Source organism: Anser anser, assembly GCF_964211835.1.
Source record: "Anser anser genome assembly, contig: HAP1_SCAFFOLD_387, whole genome shotgun sequence".
Taxonomy (NCBI): Eukaryota; Metazoa; Chordata; class Aves; order Anseriformes; family Anatidae; genus Anser; species Anser anser.
In genome coordinates this window covers 29,054-50,947 of record NW_028153637.1, presented here as the reverse complement: position 1 = coordinate 50,947, position 21,894 = coordinate 29,054, and the positions used below count along the sequence as shown (strand labels likewise).

General features: G+C 52.1%; 2 protein-coding genes across 2 annotated transcripts; one reads left to right on the top strand and one right to left on the bottom strand.

The window, feature by feature from the left end:
* The first annotated feature begins 4,840 nt into the window (after positions 1-4,840).
* LOC310891729 (uncharacterized protein) lies at positions 4,841-9,280 on the top strand. The gene is made up of 6 exons (XM_083853970.1): positions 4,841-4,848; positions 5,247-5,317; positions 7,557-7,694; positions 8,002-8,147; positions 8,427-8,552; positions 9,124-9,280. Exons 2-6 carry the CDS (start codon positions 5,250-5,252, stop codon positions 9,189-9,191), a joined length of 546 nt encoding a protein of 181 aa, XP_083710096.1. The 5' UTR covers positions 4,841-4,848; positions 5,247-5,249; the 3' UTR covers positions 9,192-9,280.
* Positions 9,281-14,227: 4,947 nt separating this feature from the next.
* Positions 14,228-18,646, bottom strand: LOC310891731 (olfactory receptor 6M1-like). Its single transcript, XM_083853971.1, has one exon. It carries the CDS (start codon positions 17,736-17,738, stop codon positions 16,788-16,790), a length of 951 nt encoding a protein of 316 aa, XP_083710097.1. The 5' UTR covers positions 17,739-18,646; the 3' UTR covers positions 14,228-16,787.
* Positions 18,647-21,894: the final 3,248 nt, after the last annotated feature.

Sequence of the window (21,894 nt, the reverse complement as noted above, 5' to 3'; positions counted from 1 at the left end):
CCAGGTGCAGGACCTTCCACTTGGCCTTGTTGAACCTCACGAGGTTTGCATCGGCCCAGCTCTCAAGCCTGTGCAGGTCCCCCTGGATGGCATCCCTTCCCTCCAGCGTGTCGACCGTGCCACACAGCTTAGAGTCATCAGCAAACGTGCTGAGAGTGCACTCAATCTACCGTCCATGTCGCTGACAAATATATTAAATAGTGCCGGCCCCATACTGACTCCTGAGGGACACGACTCATCACTGATCTCCACTTGGGCATGAAGCCGTTGACCACAACTCTCTGAGTGCAACCATCCAGCCAATTCCTTGCCCATGGAGTTGCTCATCCATCATATCCACGACTCTCCAATTTGGAGACAAGGATGTCATGCAGGACAGTGTCAAATGCCTTGCAGAAGTCCAGGTAGATGACGGCAGCTGCTCTTCCCCTATCCACCAGTGCTGTAACCCTGCTGTAGAAGGCCACCAGATTTTTCAGGCATGATCTGCCCTTACTGGAGCCACGCTGACTGTCACCAAGCACCTCTTTGTTTTCCACGTGCCTTGGAATAGTTCCCAGGAGGCTCTGCAGTACCTCATTCTCCCAGTCTGTTCCTTTGTATTCTGTGAATTGGCTAGTGTGGCTAGAGCACTTGACAGTGAAGACTGAAGCAAAAAAGTCATTGACTACCCCAGCCTCCTCCATGTACCACGTAACCAGGTCTCCCATTTCCTTCAGCAGAGGGCCCACGTTTTCCCTAGTCTTACTTTTATCACCAATATACCTGTAGAAGCCCTTCCTGTTGCCCCTGACGCTCCTGACAAGAGTCAATTCTGGTGGGGCTTAGCTTTCTGAACTTGATCCCTGGCTGCTCGGTAAATGTTCCTGCATTCCTCCTAGGAGGCTCAAGGGAGACCTTATCGCCCCACTGCCCCACGCGTGGTCCCACAGCCATGCTGCCAAGGCACCGCACATGGCAGTGCCCGATCAGGGCTGAGTCAAGCTCTTACTGACCGCACCAGGGACAATAGACATGGAAGACAGAATGCAATGCACAGGAAAAATTACACATAATAAGCAACCAAATAACAGTAGTTTTGTAGCCACGGCCACCCTCATGTCCAGTCTCCAAATGGGGTCCTGCTATCATTTGTCTTCAGTTGTTTGGTTAATTCTTGTAATTCCTGTATCTTCACGTGTACCAAGTGGGAATGATCACTCAGGTTCATATAAGACATACCTGCAAAGTCCTCGCAATCATGACCATGGACAAGTAACAAAAATCAATCCCAGCTCTATTTTGTAGCGTAGCATGCCTTATTAATATTTACGTCAAGCAGCAAGCCAGGTAGCGCAGCACTAGTGGCATCACTAAATTTACTTAGTCAGCACGCTAGGCGATTCAGGGTGGTTAACGCTCGAGCACTAGCCAAACCAGGTTCCGTACTATTCACCCACCATGACACTGAGTTGTTTTTCCCTGTATAGGTGAAAAATGTGCAGTAGGTCGCTGGCAACGAGCCCAGGAGGCTCAATTCTTGGGACGGGAGGCTTGGTGTCTGCCCAGCTCTGGATAACCAACCATTCCAGGAGTCGCTCCAGGCCTCGCAGCGTGGCTCTCAGGCCATGGCTTGGTCACATAAGCGGGCTAGCCGTTCCCGTCTCAGCAGCGCTCCGACCCGACAGATGCAAAAGGGGTGCTGCGGTGCAGCAAGACTCAGGCACGTAATATCCTGGCCTGTGGCATTAGCCATGGTCACCCATACGTTCTGTTGAGGCTGTGGGATGATCCACGCTGACCTGGAAAACAGCCGGGGGGGAGTGGGGGTGGGGTGATGGCAGGGGGGGGAATCATGGCCACGGGCCGCGGGGAGGCTGCGGCAGCCTTCAGGAGCACGCTGCGTCTGTCCCAGACGGTTCTCCCCACTCTCCTCTTCATCTGCAGCGCATGCCCTACTCCTCTCCCTCACCATGACGTGCTGAGGGTATGTTTGCCATTCCCTCGTGTACCACCTCTGCCTCCCGCATGGCAGACAGGGGGATGGTGCTGAGGCCTCCTCAAAGCACAGAGCCCCGTGGGATGTGCGGGGCTGCAATTCCCTCCGTATAACACATCCTACTCGGACAACAGCAAAGGCTGGCTGTTGTTCAGCCAAGTTCAGGTGCGGTGAGGGACTGCTGTATCCCAGGTGCCTTTGCTCCCATCTTTTTCTTGAAAAAGGCCCAGCCCCAGGACAGGCCTCAAACCTCACCTTCCTGGAAGGGCTTCCAAGATCAGAGGTGTGTTGGGGCAGGAACACAGCGGTGACTTTTCCAGCGCTCCACTTCCTATATCCAATGGCCTTTGTCACCATTTGGAGATGTTCCTGGTAGATTTGTCAAGATCCTGTGGAAAAGAACAGGGCAGAAGGGAGGTGACAGTTTCTCAGGACAAGAAGGGAAATCTCTCGTCTCTCTCCCGACCTGCGCCATCTCCTTGCTGCTGACCTCATAGGCCTTCAAATGACACGTGCTGATGTCACAGGGGGATGTCAGAGGGTCAGAGCAGAGGCGTGTTGGGGCAGGCAGACAGTGGGGACTTCTCCAGCACTCCAATCCTTTATTCTATGGCCTTTGTCACCATGTGGAGATGTTCCTGGTGGCTTTGCCAGGAACTGCTGCTAAAGAACTGGGCAGAAGGGAGGTGACTGTTTCTCAGGACAAGAAAGGAAATCTCTCGTCTCTCTCCTGAGCTGTGCTGTCTCCATGCTGCTGACATCATAAGCCTTCAGATGACACGTGCTGATGTCACAGGGGGATGCACTGCATCACCAGGATATCTTCACTGGAGCAGCGCCAGTGCCGGCACTTCCCTGCAAGGCCTGGTCCCTGCTGGGCACTGCTTGGGTGCTCCCCACCGCTGTCCTTCTGTGGCCAGGAGTGGGGGCAGCAGGCAGCAAGGTTGCACTGGGCGACCCTCGCTGACGGGCGGAGGAGCAGGGGCACCTTGCAGAGGAGCTGTGGTTGAGGAGCCAGGGCGGGCATCCCTTGTCCTGAGCTGAGGGCCAGCAGCAAGTGAGATGGAGGGTTGCTGGAGTGTGACCATCACCTCTGATCTGACTTCTGCATTCCCAGTGCTCCTGCAGCTCTCCCCCAAAGGTGAGGGTGTCAGGAGCCCCTTCCCAAGGGGTGTCCCAGGGGCTGTCAGCTGTCCCAAGCTGCAGGTCCTGGGCTGGGGGGTGGTGGTGGTGCTGCACAGAGCTGGTGGCTGCCACGAGAGCCCTGCCTGAGGGTCCCGCTGGGCTCAGGGGACAATGTGGCAGCCAGGACTCCTGGGTCCTGATGCCAGGGCTGTCCTGAGGCCCAGGGCTCCTCTGGCCATGGCTCAGACTTCTCCTGATGGGGGACAGTCCAGGGCCAGCTTTCCCTGGGAGCTGGTGCCTCTTTGGGATCTGGCTCTGGGAGGAAAGACCTCTGGTGTCCCAGAGACTGGCGTGGCCTGCAGGTCCCACAGGCCTCTCAGGAATGTCCCAGGAGTGCCTGCATGGTGTTTTTCTGGGATGCTTGTGTATGCCTGCATGTGTCATCGCCTGGGTGAGGTGCTTGCCAAGAGGTTGTGAGCTGGCTGGCCTGGAGCCTGACGTGTCTTTTCCTCGCTTTCCAGAGACTGAGGCTATCTGGGATGCTGTATCCAAGTACATCCTGGAAGAGCTGAAGCGGGATAAGGTGGGTTGGTGTCCTGGGCCCTGCAGAGCAATCCCTGCCCGAGCACCGTGGCAGTGCTCTAAGACTGCCCGGGGTGCCCGGAGCAGCTTCTTGGCCAGCTGGGAGAGAAACCAAGGCCAGATGTGCTCTGCCTCTCAGGTGTTTGGCACACCCTAGGGCTTCCCTCTTCCCTGCGGTCTGAGTGGGGAGGGCGAGCAGAGAGATGGGGGAATATCCTGGCTCCGTGCCTAGGACAATTGCTGGGAGTCAGTCCCAGGCCTAATCCGTGTGCTGGAAACCTCCGGGCGCTTCTCTAGCCAAGGGATGTTGGCAAATCCTGTGAGGGGGGAGACGAAAGAAACAGAGGATGCGGCTCTTTTGCAAAGCTTTCCAAAGTGCCCCACCTTGCCCCATTGTCCCTCAGGAGCGGGCAGGGCACAGAGCAGTGTCCCCCTGCTCTGACAGTCATCCCTTTTCCCATCTCTCAAGAACTCCCTCATCGGCCTTTCTGTCTTTTCTGTGTGCAGGGCGTTCGGGTTGCGGGACTCGGGACCTTTGCTGTTGTCCAAGAGCAATTCCATGGCAAAGAAGAGCCGCTCTTGGTTCGAAGGCCTTTCTTCGAGCTGGACATCGATGAGTTGTGGCTGGAGGAGATCTACTGTCCCACTGAGCTCCTCCCTGGTGAGAAGGCAGCAGCCCCCCTCTTCCTGCCCCATGTCCGGAACGGTTTGTTCTCCCTGCTCTTTGGAAAGGCCCGGGAGAAGTAGAGGATTGTCTCCGACGGTCAGGGTACAGCTTGAGTTCCCCAAAAGAAACCGTGCCCCAGGAGCTCTTTCTCTTAGCGACCCTTTCTCTGGGAACTTGTTCTGAATGTTGCAAGCAACTTGGGCTTGCTGTGGCACTGAGGATGTTGCTTCTCCTTGCAGATGGTGTCAAGATCGAGCCGCTGAACTACGTGCAGCTATCGCGAGCCACCTCCTTCCCACTGCACGTGGTGAAGAACTGTGTGCAAGAGACCATCCTGTTGTACTGCTTCCTCCTGAGGAGCAAGGAGCACGTCCCCTTTGCCTTCAGGGACATTGGTGTTCTGACGTGCAAAGATGGTTTCCTCTGCATGAACTTTTATCTGGACTGTGTCAAACGTCTGGAGAGCACTGCGGACCTGGTCGCACTGCTCCACAGTGTAAGTTGGTGAGGTTTTGGGGGCTACTTCAATTTCTTTGGGAATCCTAGCAAAGGGTGAGGAATCCGACCGCTGTTGGCCAGCCTGGACATGGCAGGCCAGTCAAATGCCTTTCCCCACGCTTGCCCCCTTAGCTGCTTTCTCCATTAACAAAGAGAGTTTCTTCTGAGCATCTGGGCGCTTGCCCCTGCAAAAAGCCTGGCAGTGTTACTGTACAGCCTCCATATTCTGCCATGCAGCTCCTCCAGAGCAGAACAAAGGTTCATGGAAGAGGCTTTGGAGGAGGGCTTTGGAGAGAAGGCTTTCTTTTGGCTTGGGAGACAGGTTTGCTTCCTGTCAATGAGAGCCGTGAGAAAACCGCCTCAGAAACCCTCCAGCAGGTCTGTGTCTCTTTGCAGAGAATGTGGCCGGCACATCTGACCGCCTTCAGTGGAGAGACCACCGCTCGTGGGATCCCGATGTTCCCAAGGTGAGTGTGTTTCCTCCGCAGCCCTTGGCTGACCCAGCGGGAGGCTTCCCACCTCCTGCTTTGGAACGTGCGCGGCTGGGTCTCCACCTTCAGCACCCAGTCAGGGCTAAACCCCGGGGACTGGTTCCTGGTTATCTACTGCTGAGTTTCGGCTACGAGTGTCTTCACCTGGAGAGGAGGGGCATTGTGGTTGTGTTTCTTGTGCCCGCGCTGCTGCGATTCCCGTCAGAGAGAGTTGCCTGCATGTGGAGGGGAATTTAGGCTACCTTTTCTGGTGCTGCGGGAAGACTGACAACAAACCCCATGCATGGACATGACGGAAAAGGGATGCCATGCCTTGCGCGACACCAGGAGGATTACTGCCAGCAAGCTGCAACGGGAAGGAGGCCAGCCTTCTTCAAGCCCGTGTCATCGTTTGTTTTCCAGGTTTCATCTGACTGTGAGGAGAAGGCCAGAGGCCAAAGCTTCCACCACCTCACAGGAGGAAGCTGCAGGAGAGCGCAGGATGAGAAGAGGTAAGGGAACAGGTCCCTGCTGTCTGGAGGTGGTCCCTGTCCCGTGCTGGCTGACTTGAACCAGGTTAAAAGGCAGTGCCCATGCGGCTGCTCTGAAGAGCTTCCTCCTTTTCTAGTTTCAGAGTGCCATCCTGGCAAGCTGCTGCAGAGGAGGAAGAGGCTTTCCGTCCCCATCCTGACAAGCTGGGAGCCGGGCACAAGGCAGCAAGATGTGGAGAAGAAGCCGTCTACCAGGTGAGACCCCTGGGGGAAAGGAGGAAGGAGCCACTTGCAGCCACACAGGAGAGATGTCCCCTTTGGACCCACCAGCCGCAGGGTGGCTCCTGACACACGTCCTAGCGGAGGCCGCTCTCTCAACGGATGGCAAGCGTGCAGCACGTTTGCCTGAGACTGGCACACCAGCTTCATTTTCCACCAGGGCCCCGATCCCTGGGGGAGCTGAATGCAGGGCCTTGTTGCAGAAGCTCTTCTCCCTTCAGGAGTCCCCCCACATTGCAGCAGAGTCCATCTTCTTGTCTGTGGGAGCAAATGTCCCCTGCCTTCATTCTAACATGTCTCACCGTGGCTTAGGATTGCCGTGGCCCCATCTCCCCTGCTGTTTCTTCCAGCCTAAGGAGCTGTGATACCAGATGGAAAAGTTTCTTTCAGGCATTTTTTCAAATGCTATCCCAAACGTTGTGGCAGGCACAAGAGAGTGCTGAGGTAGGGAGGTGGCATGACTGCCCTCCTTGCCTGACGGTTTTCTCCGATGCTACTGGCTCCCCAGCGATAACCTGTTTTCCACCCGTAAGCGCACCGCGTTTCAGGGCCACAGAGGAGAAGCTGAGGTAAAGCCCGGGTGGGCCATAATGGTGTCTCTCGGCTCCTGTCCTTGCACAAGACACCGCTCCTCTCCTTCTTCCACCAAAAAGGGCCTGGATACGGGCATCCCGAGCCTTCCTGAAGGCAGGTGGTGCCACAGCTTCGCGTTTGGCTCTCTCTGTCTCTGCTGAAGTGAACACGGCCAGTCCAATACGCCCGCTCGCTGCGGAACTGTCGTCTGCTGCAGAGGCTGACGCAGCTTGCGAGCGCGGACTGGAGACCGAATTCCCCTGGGCTCATGCAGCCTCCTCCTGGTGTCTGTTTGCAGCGTGCTCCCCCCGTGTCCAGGCAGCACCCCCAGGACGAAGAGGACAGACAGGCAGGAAACAGCTCCTGAAGCCATGTCCACCACCACTGCGCTCCCTGCTCCTGAAGCCTCCAGGAGAGCGCTGCAGGTACCTGCTCTGCCTTGCTGCAATGACCGTGCTGTTTGGGCCTGTGCAAAAGCCTCTTTGTGTGGAGCGATCCCGAGCAGGTCCCTTGGGATGCGTTCATTTTCACGTTTGTTACCTCCTTCATCTCTTCCTCAGGAGACGGAAGGTGGCGTCCCGCACACCTTCCCTGCCTCTTACTGCCTCCCGTGTTGCCACGAGCCATTTCATTTTGACCAGGGGCCATGGAAAAGGAACAAGGCCTTTCTGGGTCATTGATGGCAGAGGGCTTTGGTCACCGCGGGCTGTTCAGCTGTGTTTGTCACGAGTTGAGGAGCCTGGCCTAGCTTCAGGGCCCCTCGTCCTTGAGGGTCGAAGCACTGCTGACAGACCGGCTGAGGCGAGGGGGCAGGAGTGCGGGTTAGGCCTGAGGGACAGCTGAGACCAATCCTGTCTGCTGTTGTGTTTTTGTTTTTTTTTTTTTTCCTCCAGGAGGTCTGGAACCTGTCTTCACAGTGGGACCAAACAGACTGCTCATGGCCCACGTACCAAAAGCTACAAGAGCAAGCCCGGGCAGAAATGGCTGCATGGGAAGCCTGGTCTGATGGGGAGGACCAACAGATACCCCAGGTACTGGCAGTGATCAACAGCGCTGAGAACAGCAGCGATCCTCTCCGCCAGGGCTCCGAGGGCGGCAGGTCCCAGGGTGGTGGGAGCAGGACGGGCACCAGGCCGCAGGGCAGGGCTTTGCCTGCTCCTCCCTGTGAGGGAGAGGTTGTCAGCAGAAAGGGAGGGATAAAAGCAGCAGCCAGACGTGGGCTGGCAGCGCCGAGTCGCCTGGTTCGCAGGTCCTGTTGCAGGGCCCTTTCAAGAGGTCCTCTGGGAAACAGCACCTGTGTGTCCAGTCCTGTTTGATGAGAGTGTCTTCTCCTTGCAGCGATTCAACAGCCAACATGCTTGGACCCCCCATCCTCCAGCCCAGCCCAGGAGCAAGGAGGTCAGGAGGAGGTGGAGGAAGGCTGAGAACCCTGCCCCAGCAGAGGATTTGGGAGCAGCAGCCAAGCTGGAGAGACTCCGGCCTGAGTAAGTGTGTGCCGGCTCCGTTCCCGTCGTGGGGCACTGGAGTAGCTGTTGAGTGATGTCAGGACATGTCCAGGAGCCTGGTCCCTGAGTCCTGGGCTTGCCTCTAACACCCTTTGATTCCTCCTAAAGCGGGCATGACCTTGGTTACCACCAAGGCCTAAAAATCAGGTTGGAAGGGTGGGTGCAGGTGGCACTGCATGGGTGCAGGGTCTGGATGACGGGAGAGGCAGAAGGGGTGTCTGAGAGAGGCTGAGGGATCCCTTTCTCCTGTTGTTGCAGCCGCCTTTCCCCACGAGCACGCCAAGTTTTGGAAAGGTTGGAGCCACATCGCCATCAACAAAGCGTATTCAGAAATGTTGCGGAGGCAAACCGGCTGCGGCAAGAGCAGCAGCAGCAGCTCCCCTGGTAAGTATCTCCAAAAAGGGATGGTGCTTCCCACTGCTGCAAGGCCCATCCTTCCCCTGGGGGCAGCACTGGGAGAAAGAGGGCACGTCTCCAACACCCCTCCCGAGACAGACGCGGGCTTTGGAGACTCTGGAGACTTTGGGACTGGAGCTCCCTGACACCTGACAGGGAGCGGCTGGGCACCCAGAACAGGCTTTCCCATGTGGGATGTGAAAGTCCTGTCTGAAAACAGAGGGGTCCCCTGGATGGCTGCCTCTCCCCTTTCCAAAGCCGAGAGTCTGTCCTTCCTTTGGAGAGCACTGACACCAGGACACCTTGCCCTGAGGGGGAATACCTGTGCAGAATACCCAGGGTCCTCCGCTCCACCTGACTCAGCCCCAGGCTGGTGAGCTGCACCCCTGGGGACCTTGTCGTGAGCTCGGGCACGAGGCATCTGTCTCACTTCACGGCAACCTTGAAGCTTCCTGGGAAGCAGACCCCTACGTGCACGGCCCGAGCTAAGCCTGCAGTATTTCTCTGTGTTCAGCCTGTACACAACCTGCTCATCCTCTTTTTTCTTTTGACTCCCTAGCGCTAGATGCTGGTACCGCAGTGGAGGGGAAGGTGCTGGGAACGGTGCCGGCAGCAGCGGAGCTCTGAGCAAAGGGGCTGGGAAGCTCCCCCGCTTTCCACCCCTGAATGGAAAATAAAGAGCACCGGGGCTCTTCCCAAACAGACTGCTTGTGTCACTTCATCCACCCTAGACTTGAGTACACATAAGCTGGATCTCTGCTTTGAAAGAGGAATGTGGGTTGAAAGGAGAGCTCTTTCCAAGGCTCCCATTGCTATGCCTGTGCTGTCTTAAGTGTGGCTTCCCGTCATGATACTCATCGCTGCCAGTTGCGCGCATTTCCAGTGCAAAAGTCTGTGTCTCAGCCCACGTCCCCATAGCTCCCTCCTAGCTAGGGGAGCTCCGTGGCAGACCTGGAGGGGAGGCCCATGGGGACGAGGAGCAGGCAGAGGCATGGGGAACCTGAGGGCATCTGAAAGGACTCTCAGGGCCAGGTGTGCGGGTGTGTATGTGCTTGTGAACCCCGAGAGTGCCATGTGTGTGCCTGCAGCAGTGACCTGCTGTCTCTGCCAGCCCCAGGCAGGAGGGGACTCGGCTGTCTGTGCCTGTGTGTTACGTGTGTCCTGTGTGTGGGTGCTGTTGCAAGCAGCGCCTTGTCTGTGGTCGTTTGTGTGACCGGCTGTATCAGTGTCCTCCCTGGGTGTCCCTGGCACAGGTGCTCAGCTTCATTGCTGGTTGAACCTGCAAAGGGGAAACTGGCAGCCGTGTCCCTCAGCCTGGGCGGAGAGCTGGGGACCCTGGGCACTGGGCTGGGTTCCAGTGGCCGGGCAGGACCATGCTGGGTGGTATCGGTCTGTACTGGGCTCCAGAGCATCTGGGGTAGTCAGCAGGATCTGGTCAAGTTGTGTGTCTTGCTGAGATTGCGTGTACATAATGCTTATAATATGCTGGGGGACCGATCCTTTGCTTCTGTTCCCTTAGGGTTATATTTACAAGGAAACTAGAGCATTGTGTGGGCACCCAAATGGGACCTGTGCTAGTAAATTCTTGGTTGATTGGAACAAGTGGATTGAAAAGATGTTTACAGAGCATGAGGAGACAAGTAAGAGGCACAGATGGCTCAAACTGCAGGCCTGGTGGCTGGTATTCAGCGTTTAGGGGCTGAAAAGAAATGCTCACCAAAGCACGTACAAGACCTCCTGGATCCTGATCACTTCCAGCTCTGGAGATGAGAAATGATAGTAGAGAGCTGGAAGAAAACTGACAGAATCAGGCAAAGGCTGAGCCTTCTACAGACCGAACTTTCCAAATGCCTGAAGAATCAGGTAGAGACGGGAAATGCACAGTTGCAAAGAAGTAGCCTTAACGTTCAGAGATTTAGACCTGGTGGAGCCGAGTAGCCCTATATCTACTCCAAATCTACTCCTTTTTAGTTTAAAACCACTAGTCCTTGTCCTATCACTACACCCCCTGAGAAAGAGTCCCTGCGCAGCTTTCTTGGAGGCCCCCTTTTGGTACTGGAAGGCTGCAATGAGGTCTGCCCAGAGCCTTCTCTTCTCTAGACTGAACAACTCTCCCAGCCTGTCTTCGTGGGACAACCCTCTGATCAGCCTCGTGGCCACACTTCTTTTGATGCAGCCCGCGATACGGCTGGCTTTCTTTTTTTTTATGGCATGTGCACATTGCCAGTTCATGCGGAGTCTCTCACCCACCAATGCTCCCAGGCCCTTCTCAGGGCTGCTCTCAACCCATTCTCCACCCAGCCTGGATTTGTGCTTAGGATTGCCCTGATCCAGGTGCAGGACCTTCCACTTGGCCTTGTTGAACCTCACGAGGTTTGCATCGGCCCAGCTCTCAAGCCTGTGCAGGTCCCCCTGGATGGCATCCCTTCCCTCCAGCATGTCGACCGTGCCACACAGCTTAGAGTCATCAGCAAACGTGCTGAGAGTGCACTCAATCTACCGTCCATGTCGCTGACAAATATATTAAATAGTGCCGGCCCCATACTGACTCCTGAGGGACACGACTCATCACTGATCTCCACTTGGGCATGAAGCCGTTGACCACAACTCTCTGAGTGCAACCATCCAGCCAATTCCTTGCCCATGGAGTTGCTCATCCATCATATCCATGACTCTCCAATTTGGAGACAAGGATGTCATGCAGGACAGCGTCAAATGCCTTGCAGAAGTCCAGGTAGATGACGGCAGCTGCTCTTCCCCTATCCACCAGTGCTGTAACCCTGCTGTAGAAGGCTACCAGATTTTTCAGGCATGATCTGCCCTTACTGGAGCCACGCTGACTGTCACCAAGCACCTCTTTGTTTTCCACGTGCCTTGGAATAGTTCCCAGGAGGCTCTGCAGTACCTCATTCTCCCAGTCTGTTCCTTTGTATTCTGTGAATTGGCTAGTGTGGCTAGAGCACTTGACAGTGAAGACTGAAGCAAAAAAGTCATTGACTACCCCAGCCTCCTCCATGTACCACGTAACCAGGTCTCCCATTTCCTTCAGCAGAGGGCCCACGTTTTCCCTAGTCTTACTTTTATCACCAATATACCTGTAGAAGCCCTTCCTGTTGCCCCTGACGCTCCTGACAAGAGTCAATTCTGGTGGGGCTTAGCTTTCTGAACTTGATCCCTGGCTGCTCGGTAAATGTTCCTGCATTCCTCCTAGGAGGCTCAAGGGAGACCTTATCGCCCCACTGCCCCACGCGTGGTCCCACAGCCATGCTGCCAAGGCACCGCACATGGCAGTGCCCGATCAGGGCTGAGTCAAGCTCTTACTGACCGCACCAGGGACAATAGACATGGAAGACAGAATGCAATGCACAGGAAAAATTACACATAATAAGCAACCAAATAACAGTAGTTTTGTAGCCACGGCCACCCTCATGTCCAGTCTCCAAATGGGGTCCTGCTATCATTTGTCTTCAGTTGTTTGGTTAATTCTTGTAATTCCTGTATCTTCACGTGTACCAAGTGGGAATGATCACTCAGGTTCATATAAGACATACCTGCAAAGTCCTCGCAATCATGACCATGGACAAGTAACAAAAATCAATCCCAGCTCTATTTTGTAGCGTAGCATGCCTTATTAATATTTACGTCAAGCAGCAAGCCAGGTAGCGCAGCACTAGTGGCATCACTAAATTTACTTAGTCAGCACGCTAGGCGATTCAGGGTGGTTAACGCTCGAGCACTAGCCAAACCAGGTTCCGTACTATTCACCCACCATGACACTGAGTTGTTTTTCCCTGTATAGGTGAAAAATGTGCAGTAGGTCGCTGGCAACGAGCCCAGGAGGCTCAATTCTTGGGACGGGAGGCTTGGTGTCTGCCCAGCTCTGGATAACCAACCATTCCAGGAGTCGCTCCAGGCCTCGCAGCGTGGCTCTCAGGCCATGGCTTGGTCACATAAGCGGGCTAGCCGTTCCCGTCTCAGCAGCGCTCCGACCCGACAGATGCAAAAGGGGTGCTGCGGTGCAGCAAGACTCAGGCACGTAATATCCTGGCCTGTGGCATTAGCCATGGTCACCCATATGTTCTGTTGAGGCTGTGGGATGATCCACGCTGACCTGGAAAACAGCCGGGGGGGAGTGGGGGTGGGGTGATGGCAGGGGGGGGAACCATGGCCACGGGCCGTGGGGAGGCTGCGGCAGCCTTCAGGAGCACGCTGCGTCTGTCCCAGACGGTTCTCCCCACTCTCCTCTTCATCTGCAGCGCATGCCCTACTCCTCTCCCTCACCATGATGTGCTGAGGGTATGTTTGCCATTCCCTCGTGTACCACCTCTGCCTCCCGCATGGCAGACAGGGGGATGGTGCTGAGGCCTCCTCAAAGCACAGAGCCCCGTGGGATGTGCGGGGCTGCAATTCCCTCCGTATAACACATCCTACTCGGACAACAGCAAAGGCTGGCTGTTGTTCAGCCAAGTTCAGGAACGGTGAGGGACTGCTGTATCCCACGTGCCTTCGCTCTCATCTTTTGAAAAAGGCCCAGCCCCAGGACAGGCCTCAAACCCGCCCTCCCTGGAAGGGTTACAGCTGTGGCTGTACAAATATATACATCACTATACAGACAGAAAATGTGAATATTTCCACCAAGAAAGGCAGATAACACAGGTATGATTGGCACAAATTTAGCCATTCGAAGATGGAGCATTTCAGGGAATCTTTTTAACTCTGTTTTTTCTGCTCTAACAGGCAGGAGAGTTTGACAAGTCACAGATTTTCTCTGTGCCAGGAGTGAGGGGTGGCATGAACAGTCCTGGGCAGGGAGGGTTTTGCGGCATCAGGGCTCCATGCAGGACAGAAAATTGTGATTTTATTGCTGTAGGCCTGAGTATTACCTACTTGTTTTTAAAGCAGTTCAAACATTTCACCTCAATCAGCACATTACAGTCAGCTGAAATGACTGAACAATTCTAATACAATATAAGAGGTGTCCCATGACATCAAAATTATCATATTTCAGGATGCGTATTACAGCGAGAGAAAAATATTGATCTTCCCCTGTACTTGCGTTGCCAGAATTTCTCTTATGCACTGCACTTCATCTTCTCAGTCTTTGAGGCATTTCCACCTGGCCTTATGAAACAGACCATGCTGGAAATCACTTTTCCAGCAGAATGTGTGGACATGTGCAGTTTCCATTGTTCTGCAGAGTTCCCCTCCACTTGCTCTTGCTCTTTGGTCATTCAGATACTTCTCATATACCCTGTTGCTTCTAGGGATTTCGGGGAGGTTGAGTTTGCCTGTGTTTCATCAGTCCCTCTCATCATCCCTGTAGCTAACTCTGTAGCTGTATTTCTCTTTTACCATTTCCTATCACTCTGTGACAAAAATTACTTGTACAGTCATCCCTTGTGGATGGTGCACCTCACTGGAGGCAACTTGGAGTTGGCTCACTGTTGTGGGCTCTGGTTTGTTTGTTTCTTTTCCTTTTGTTGGTGTTTGTTTCTTTTATATATATATTTTTATAAATACTGAAAACAAAGACAGCCACACACCAAAATAACAACAAAAAACTGTGTGCAGACAGATGTCTGAGGAAAGGAGGCAGGAGTTAGTGCAAAAAAGCTGTCACATCCAGCTGCAGACTTCAGTGGAGAAGCCCCGTGTAAGGAAAAGTGATGCAAGTCCCAGGTGGCTGATGAGAGAAGTGGTGGGGATGGGGAGCTGAGCAGCAAGGTTGTCCATAGAGTCTGGGACTGCAGGGGGCTGCTTTTCCTACACATCCAGATCTCCTTAGGAGGCACATTGGATCCGTGTCAACTAGAGAATGATTCTGTCACTTCTTATGAAAACTCAAGATTAATGGAAACTAATCTTAAATAAAGAAAATGCTTTATGTAAAGTGCTCATAGAAAACTTCCTCTTTAAACTGCATTCTTGAAACCTCACTAATTATTTGTACAAGTCTGGAAGACTGGATGAAAATGGCTGAATGGTAATGAGCCCCATGGTGCATTTGGTGCTGAGTCCATGAACCTCGGGTAGTGAGAGGAGAATGATGTAACTGCAGGAGAAGTTAAAGTCAGAAGGAGACTTTGAAGTGTCTGGGAGTATTAATGGGCCCCAGTGAGGGTCATTACTGACAAAGCCTCCCCATGGACTTGTTAGAGCAGACAATTGGAGGCCATGATTGCAGGTAGGCAAAGGCACTGGGCAGGAGACTGATGCTCAGTAAAGGCCTTGGTTTGTTTGGTGAAGCACAAAGGCCAAGCCTTGTCCACAGCCCCTGGGAAGGGAGGCCCTGACCCTCACCCATGGCTCAGGGCTCTTCCTGGGGCAGTGGGATGTGGGGTGTGTGATGCTGTGTGACGGACAATGCTATGACACCTCCTGGCCTCCCCGCTGGGTTGCAAGGAGGCAACAAGGCCCCAGTGTCATGAGCACAGCAGGTCTCCTCATGAGCCTCAGTAGCAGACAGCTGCCATAGGCAGGGGGACAAAGCCCTTGGTTCTGCTGGGGCCTTCCAGCCTTACCAGTGCTCTCGGTCTTCACCACCATAGGTCCTGCCCTGTCCTATCCCTTCCCCCTTTTCCCTGCAGGCTGTAGGCGCCCACCTCACTTTTCCACCTTGCTCTAATACTTGCGTTTCCTTATTTTCACTGACGTCTGTGTAGTGGGTTTACATGGCGAGGTTTTTGTAGCAGAGGACTGCAGGGATGGCTTCTGTGACAAGAATGCAGAAGCTGCCCCATGTTAGATAAGGGCCAATTTCAGCTGGCTCCAAAGGGACCCACCGCTGGGCAGATCAGAGCCAAAAGACGATGTTGCTTGCACCTCTGTGAGAGCAGATCTAAGAAAAGGGGTAAAACAAAACAACAACAACAAAAACCTCCTGCACAACAGCAGTTTGGGAGAGAGAGGAGTGAGACCCAGCCCTGCAGACCCCAAGGTCAGATCAAGCATCAGGGACTGACCACAGCCCCTATTTCCCATTCCCCTGCACTGTTTGGGGGATAGAGGTAGAAGAGGGTGGATTGTTGGAGGGTGTTTTTTAGTTTTCTTTTAGTTTCTCACTGCCCTAGCCTGTTAGTAATAGGTAAGAAATTATATTAATCTCCCTATGCTGAGTCTGTTTTGCCCATGGCAGTAATTGCTGCGATATCCCTGTCCTTATCTCAACCCTTGAGCCCTTTTCATCGTATTTTCTCCCCCTTTCCCTTTGAGGAGGGGGAGTGAGAGAGCGGCTGTGGTGGAGTTCAGCTGCCCAGCTGGGTAAAACCACCACACCTGCTCTAGCTGACTCTGCTTGATCAGGGAGATTGGACAACACAGTCTCCAAGGTTCCCCTTCCAACCTCAGCTATAGTAAGAATCTGTGAATATGTGATTACTCATTCAGCACGGATCCTCTCAGTCCTTTAGAGTATCACTTGGAAAACAGCTTTAAAAACAAACAAATAGACAAACAAGAAAGAAAAACCATACAAAACCAACCAACCAAAACCACCCCCAAACTCCCAAAAGAACTACAAAGGCCATTAGGTTATTGTGGGTTTGGAGAATGTCTCAAAAACTTGTCTATAAGATATGAAATCACTTAAGCGTACTTTAAGTTAGTCACAAATTACTTAAGATTGAACCATTCCTTTTATTTTATTATTACTATTTTTTAATGTAATATCTTTACCACCTCGCCGAGCATTTCTAGTTTGGATTATTTCTGCAGTAATTTTGGTACTTGAAGCCACTGTATCTTTGGAGTTTGGTCTTTTTATTTATTAATGGAGATATTTTTCTCTTCTTGGCAGCTATGCTTTCAGAGCTCCTGTCTGTTTTTCATCTCAGGATTAGTTTGTGTAGCAAGGCAGGCTGTGTTAGTGATGTTGTTTTCACAGCTCAGAGTTCTTCCAGTAGGATATTCAGTTTCTCCAGCTCTTTTCCTTGTCTCTTTAACACTTTCTTCTTTTTCTCCATTTACTTCTTGAGAGTCCCCCATCTGCTCTGCATCAGGCACAACATTCACTCCAAAGGCTAAGCATTATATTGATGGAGGTGTTCGTATCCAGTAGAATAAAGTTGCCTTATTTTTTTTTTCCCCACTCTAATCCTGCATTTAAGAAAGTAAAAGCAAGATATGGTCTCCAACAGTCTGTCAGAAAAAGTGAAGAGACTTGAACAAAAATGTCCTGGGGAGATTTTTCCAGGAGTGACTCATGGTTTGGACTATGGTCCATACTCATGGTTTTCCCACCTGCTTAGTCACCCCCAGGAGCTTGCACAAAGTGCGTTTCAAGGCTTCCTTCATCTGCTCATTCCTTAGACTGAATATGAAAGGGTTTAAAAGAGGTGTGACAATGCTGGAGAGAACGGAGAGGATTTTGTTGAGGTGCACAGAGTTCATCTGGGGTGGCCTGAGATAGATAAAGATGGAGATACCAAAGCCCAGGGAAACCACAATGAAATGTGAAGCACAAGTGGCAGATGCTTTCTGCCTGCCCTGGTTAGATGGGATCCAGAGTATGGTTGAAATGATCCAGACGTAGGATGCTGCAGTCAGTGCCAGGGAACCAAGGAGCAGGACCAAAGACACCACCAAATCATTCAGCTCGACAAACCAAACATCTGTACAAGCGAGGTGCAGGAGAGGCGCGCTGTCACAGAAGTAGTGGTCAATGACATTGGGACCACAGTAGGGCAGCCTGGCTCTGAGGACCACTGACGGCAGGATCATGACCAAGCCACCCACCCACGCAGAGAGGACGAGCTGGTTGCACACCCTTGCTGTCATGATGGTGGGATACCTCAGGGGGTGGCATATTGCCACATACCGGTCGTAGGACATGATGGCAAAGAGGATGAACTCGGCTGCAACAAGGAAGAAGTAAAAGTAGAGCTGGCTAAAGCAGCCCGCAAAGGAGATGGTTTTCTTCTCTGATAGAACATTTGCCAGCATTTTTGGCACCACAGTGGAGGTTGTGGAGATCTCAATGAAGGAGAAATTACTGAGGAAGTAGTACATGGGAGAATGGAGATTGCAGTCTACATATACAAGTACAATGATAAGAGCATTTGCCAGGACAGTGACTAAATAAACAAGCAGGAACACCACGAAGAAGACAATCTCTACCTCAAGGCTGTTAGGAAATCCCACCAGGATGAACTCTGTCACAGTTGTGGTATTCCCCATTGTTCCCCACACGTCCTCTGTCAGCTCTTCGAAAATTCAGTTGAGTCATTTTAAATAAAGATCTTTTCTTAACAGTCACGTCTCCATTCCTCCCCATTTAGCAGTCACCGATACTTGTTACAGCTTTTCACTTAAAAAGGACTGAGCAGACAAGTCCTTGCTGCCAAGCTGCTTCAGTGTCTCTGTTACCATCAGTCAAAATTATCATCAAACATCAACATATGACTAGTTATTTTCACCCTGCATTTCCTACAGCTGTATTTTCAGTTACGCATGCTCAAAGTGGCAAAATATTGCATTTGCAAGGGAAATGCCCTTGCTTAGACATTGGTTGCTTCATGGTTGCCTTCATCACAAAGGACATCCTATGTATTTAGTTTGGGTGCCTTCCTGAAAGCTGTTGTGCCTGAATTCCCGATGAGCGGTTCCGTTCTGGAAACCGAGGGGCAAAATACAGAGACAGACTGAGAGAGAGAGGAAAAGACAATCCTGTGTTCCTAGTTTCTGTTGTAACAGCAGCAGAACTCACTCTTTAGCTGAGTTACTTATTGCACAGCACCCAGCATGAGAAACACGGAGGAGCAAATGCAGGTGCAGGGTGATGGAGCTTGGAGTATCAGAATAAAAAGGGGCTCACACTCTCATTGCCAATATAACCGTGGCTCTCCTTCAGGTCTGACAAGCTGTACTCCATCCTGTGAGAATGGAGCAATGTTTTCTGCGGTCTGCATAAGCCCTGGCTGCAGATTCCTGTGGGAATTAGATTAGTCATGGCAAGAAAGTCTAAACAATTAATGTCTGCAACCTCTCAGGGAAGGAAGCCCCAAAAGTAATGTTCAGGAGTGGGGCAGAAGTGATTATATCATTATTTTTTTCTCTGTTTCGTGAAGAGGACACATTTCACAATGGGACAAGAATACTTGATAGACTGTCTGAGAAATTCCAAAGGAAATGATAAAATAATTCCCCTCTTCACAAATATTTGCACCCATCCTTCAGAGATACAACGGCAATGGGCAGATTCCAACCACTTTGTCCAAGGGACTTTGCAGGGTGAATGTCTTGTTTTTTTAACTAGCACAGAAGTGCACACTCACGGGGAATTCCAGGGTCCAGTTCATCTTCCTGGTTTAGGACAGAGCTAGCTGAGGACTAGGAATGTTAATGCCTCTCTGGATAGACATTTTCGTTGAAGAGGCAGTTCCCCCAGTTCAGATGGATCATATTAAATCACATTAACCCTGAAAAACTGTTCAGGCGGATGTCCTTCAGGGCTCATGGTGCTGTCTTGAGCAGTCCTAGTTCACTCATACCCAGTAACAAGTGTGTGTGTGCATATTTGTGTGTTTTGTTTCATTTTGTTACCCTCGGAACACCTGAAATAAGGGCTCTAACTAAGTGATGCTGAGGCTGAGGCTGTGTGTCCCGGTTTGTTGCAGGACAGCCCGTAGGGCATTGGAGTGTATGGGTCTGGTAGGACAATCTTACAGAATTACCCTGGGTGAACATTGCCAAGGGGACTGGAGGGGATAAACTGGCGCGACAGAGGGGTGTACTGGTTTTGGCTGGGATAGAGTTAATTTTCATCTTCATAGTTCCCAAGAAGCTATGTTTTCTATTTGTGTGTAGTGGTTTAACACTGGTAGGTAGCTAAGCACCACCATGCCATTCGCTTACTCACCCTCCTCAGAAGGGGGAGAAAATACCAGGAAAAAAAAAAAATACTCATGGGTTGAGATAAAGACAGGGAGATCACTCGTACTCATAGTACCGTAACAGGCAAAACAGGCTCACCTTATGGGAGATTAATGTAATTTATTGCCTATTGATAACAGACTGGAGCAGTGAGAACCAAAGGCAAACCAAAACCACCTTCCTCCCATCTACCCTCTTCTACCTTCTCCTCCCAAGCAATGCAGAGGAATGGGGAATGCGGTCAGTCCATACTGCTTCGTTGATGATAATCCTTCCTCCTCACTCTCTTCCCTTACTCCAGCATGGGGTCCCTCCCAGAGAAGTCCTTCCCGAACTGATCCAACATGAGCATCCCACAGACCGCGTGCAGTTCTTCCTATGGGGCACTGTTCTTTGGGAATGGGTGGCTCCAGTCCTCTGAGTTATGTTAGCACAGAGAAACTGTGTTGGAGCTGTGGCCGTGTCCTCGGGCTGGTGATGGCCATTACTGCTGTCCCTGTGCTGCTGTACTGAACAGGCTGGAACTCCAGTGTCAGCTTGAGGGACTGTGGCCTGTGGATGAATCTACGTGGGAGCACGGATACCCCAAAGGGTCTGCATCTGTGGATATGTCCACAATGCAGAAGGTACATCCCTGAAGGGCTATGAGTCTCTGAGTCTCTGAGTCGATGAGTCTTTGAGTCTACTATGAGTCTACTACGAGTCTATGCATCTACTAACAATGAGTCTGAGTCTACAAGTCTACGTCTACGAGTCTATGAGTCTGTGAGTCTGTGAATCTATGAATAAGGCCACAGAGGAGCAGGTGAGGTGACATGAAGTGACTGTGGCCATGGATAAGTGCACACTGCAGCAAGTACACCACTGAAGGAACTGTGCCTCATGGATAAGGCCATACCAGAGAAGGCACACCCCAAGGGGAGGGAGGCCTCTTAATAAGCCAGCACCGGAGCAGGGGCAAAGGGAGGAGTTCACTGCAATGTTAAAACCTGTGGCCCTCTTGATTCTCTACCTCATCCAACTGCAGGGGAGTGAGTGTCTGTGTCGTGCTTTGCTTTCCACCAAGGTTAAACCACAACAGGTCTTTGTGGATGCATCAGGAGTGTTGCCAGCAGGGGAAGGAAATAAACTTTCCCCCTCAAGTCTAGTAAGACCTCAGTTGGAATGCTGTGTCCAGCGTTTGGCTCCCCGTTACAAAAGAGACATGGGACATACTGGAAAGAGTCCCAGGAAGGACCACAAAAATAATGACAGGACTGGAGCATCTCTCCTGTGAGGAAAGGCTGAGAGAGCTGGAACTGTTTAGTCTAGAGAAGAAAAGGCTCAGGGAGATTTCATATAGAAATACCTGAAGGCAGGGTGCAAAGAGGATGGAGCCGTGCTTTTTCCAGTGGTGCCCAGCGGCAGAACAAGACGCAGGAGGTTCCCTCTGAACATCAGAACATTCTTTACTCTGTGGGTGACTGAGAACTGGCATGGGTTGTCCAGAGAGGTTGTGGAGTCTCCCTCCTTGGAGATATTCAAAAGATGTCTGGACATGATCCTGGACAAGCGCATCTGGGTAGCCCTGCTTGCCCAGGGGGGTTGGACAAGACGACGCCCAGAGGCTCCTTTCAAGTTAAACCATTTTCTGACATATTTGCAGGGCCCCGGGGTGTCTCTCTTAAACCCAGCTCAGGAAAGTTATGGCTTTCCTGGATATCATATGTGGTATATCCCAGCTGTAGGCAATTGTGCTGGGCACCTGACAAAGCCCTAGACACCTTTCTTATGCCATTAAAATGAGACCCCTTGGATTAAATAACGTTCATACGCGGGGATATGTACTTGGCTTAACTTACTTTGCCCTAAGTATACACGTCTGGTCTAATTTTGGGTGGTCAAGGATATTCACTTTGGTCAAGGATATCCACTTTTTCACGAGGATATTTCACTTTTATTCACAGCGGTCAAAGAATTCCCTTTGAGAAACAGCCAAGAGCAGGTTGAGAGGCTGTGGGTAAAAATTAAGGACCAGACCAACAAAGGACATCTTGTGGTCGGGGTCTACTGCAGGCTGCCTGATCAAGAGGAGTCTGTCGATGAGGCCTTCTTGCTCCAGCTACAAGAAGCATCGCGCTCACAGGCTCTCATCCCCCTGGGGGATTTCAACCACCCGGATGTTTTCTGGGAAAGCCACGTGTAAGCAATCCAGGAGACTCCTGGAGTGCAGTGAGGACAAATTCCACGTCCAGGTATTAGGCAAACCAAGCAAAGGAGAAGCGTTACCGGACCTGGTGCTCACCAGTGTGGAAGATCTCATTAAAGAGGTTAAGACTGGAGGAAGCCTGGGTTGCAGTGACCGTGCCGTGGTTGAGTTGGTGATCTCGAGGGATATGGGCCCTGCTAAGAGCAAAGTCAGGACCCTGGACTTGAGGAGAGCCAACTTCCAGCTGTTCAGAGAATTAGTAGGTGAGATCCC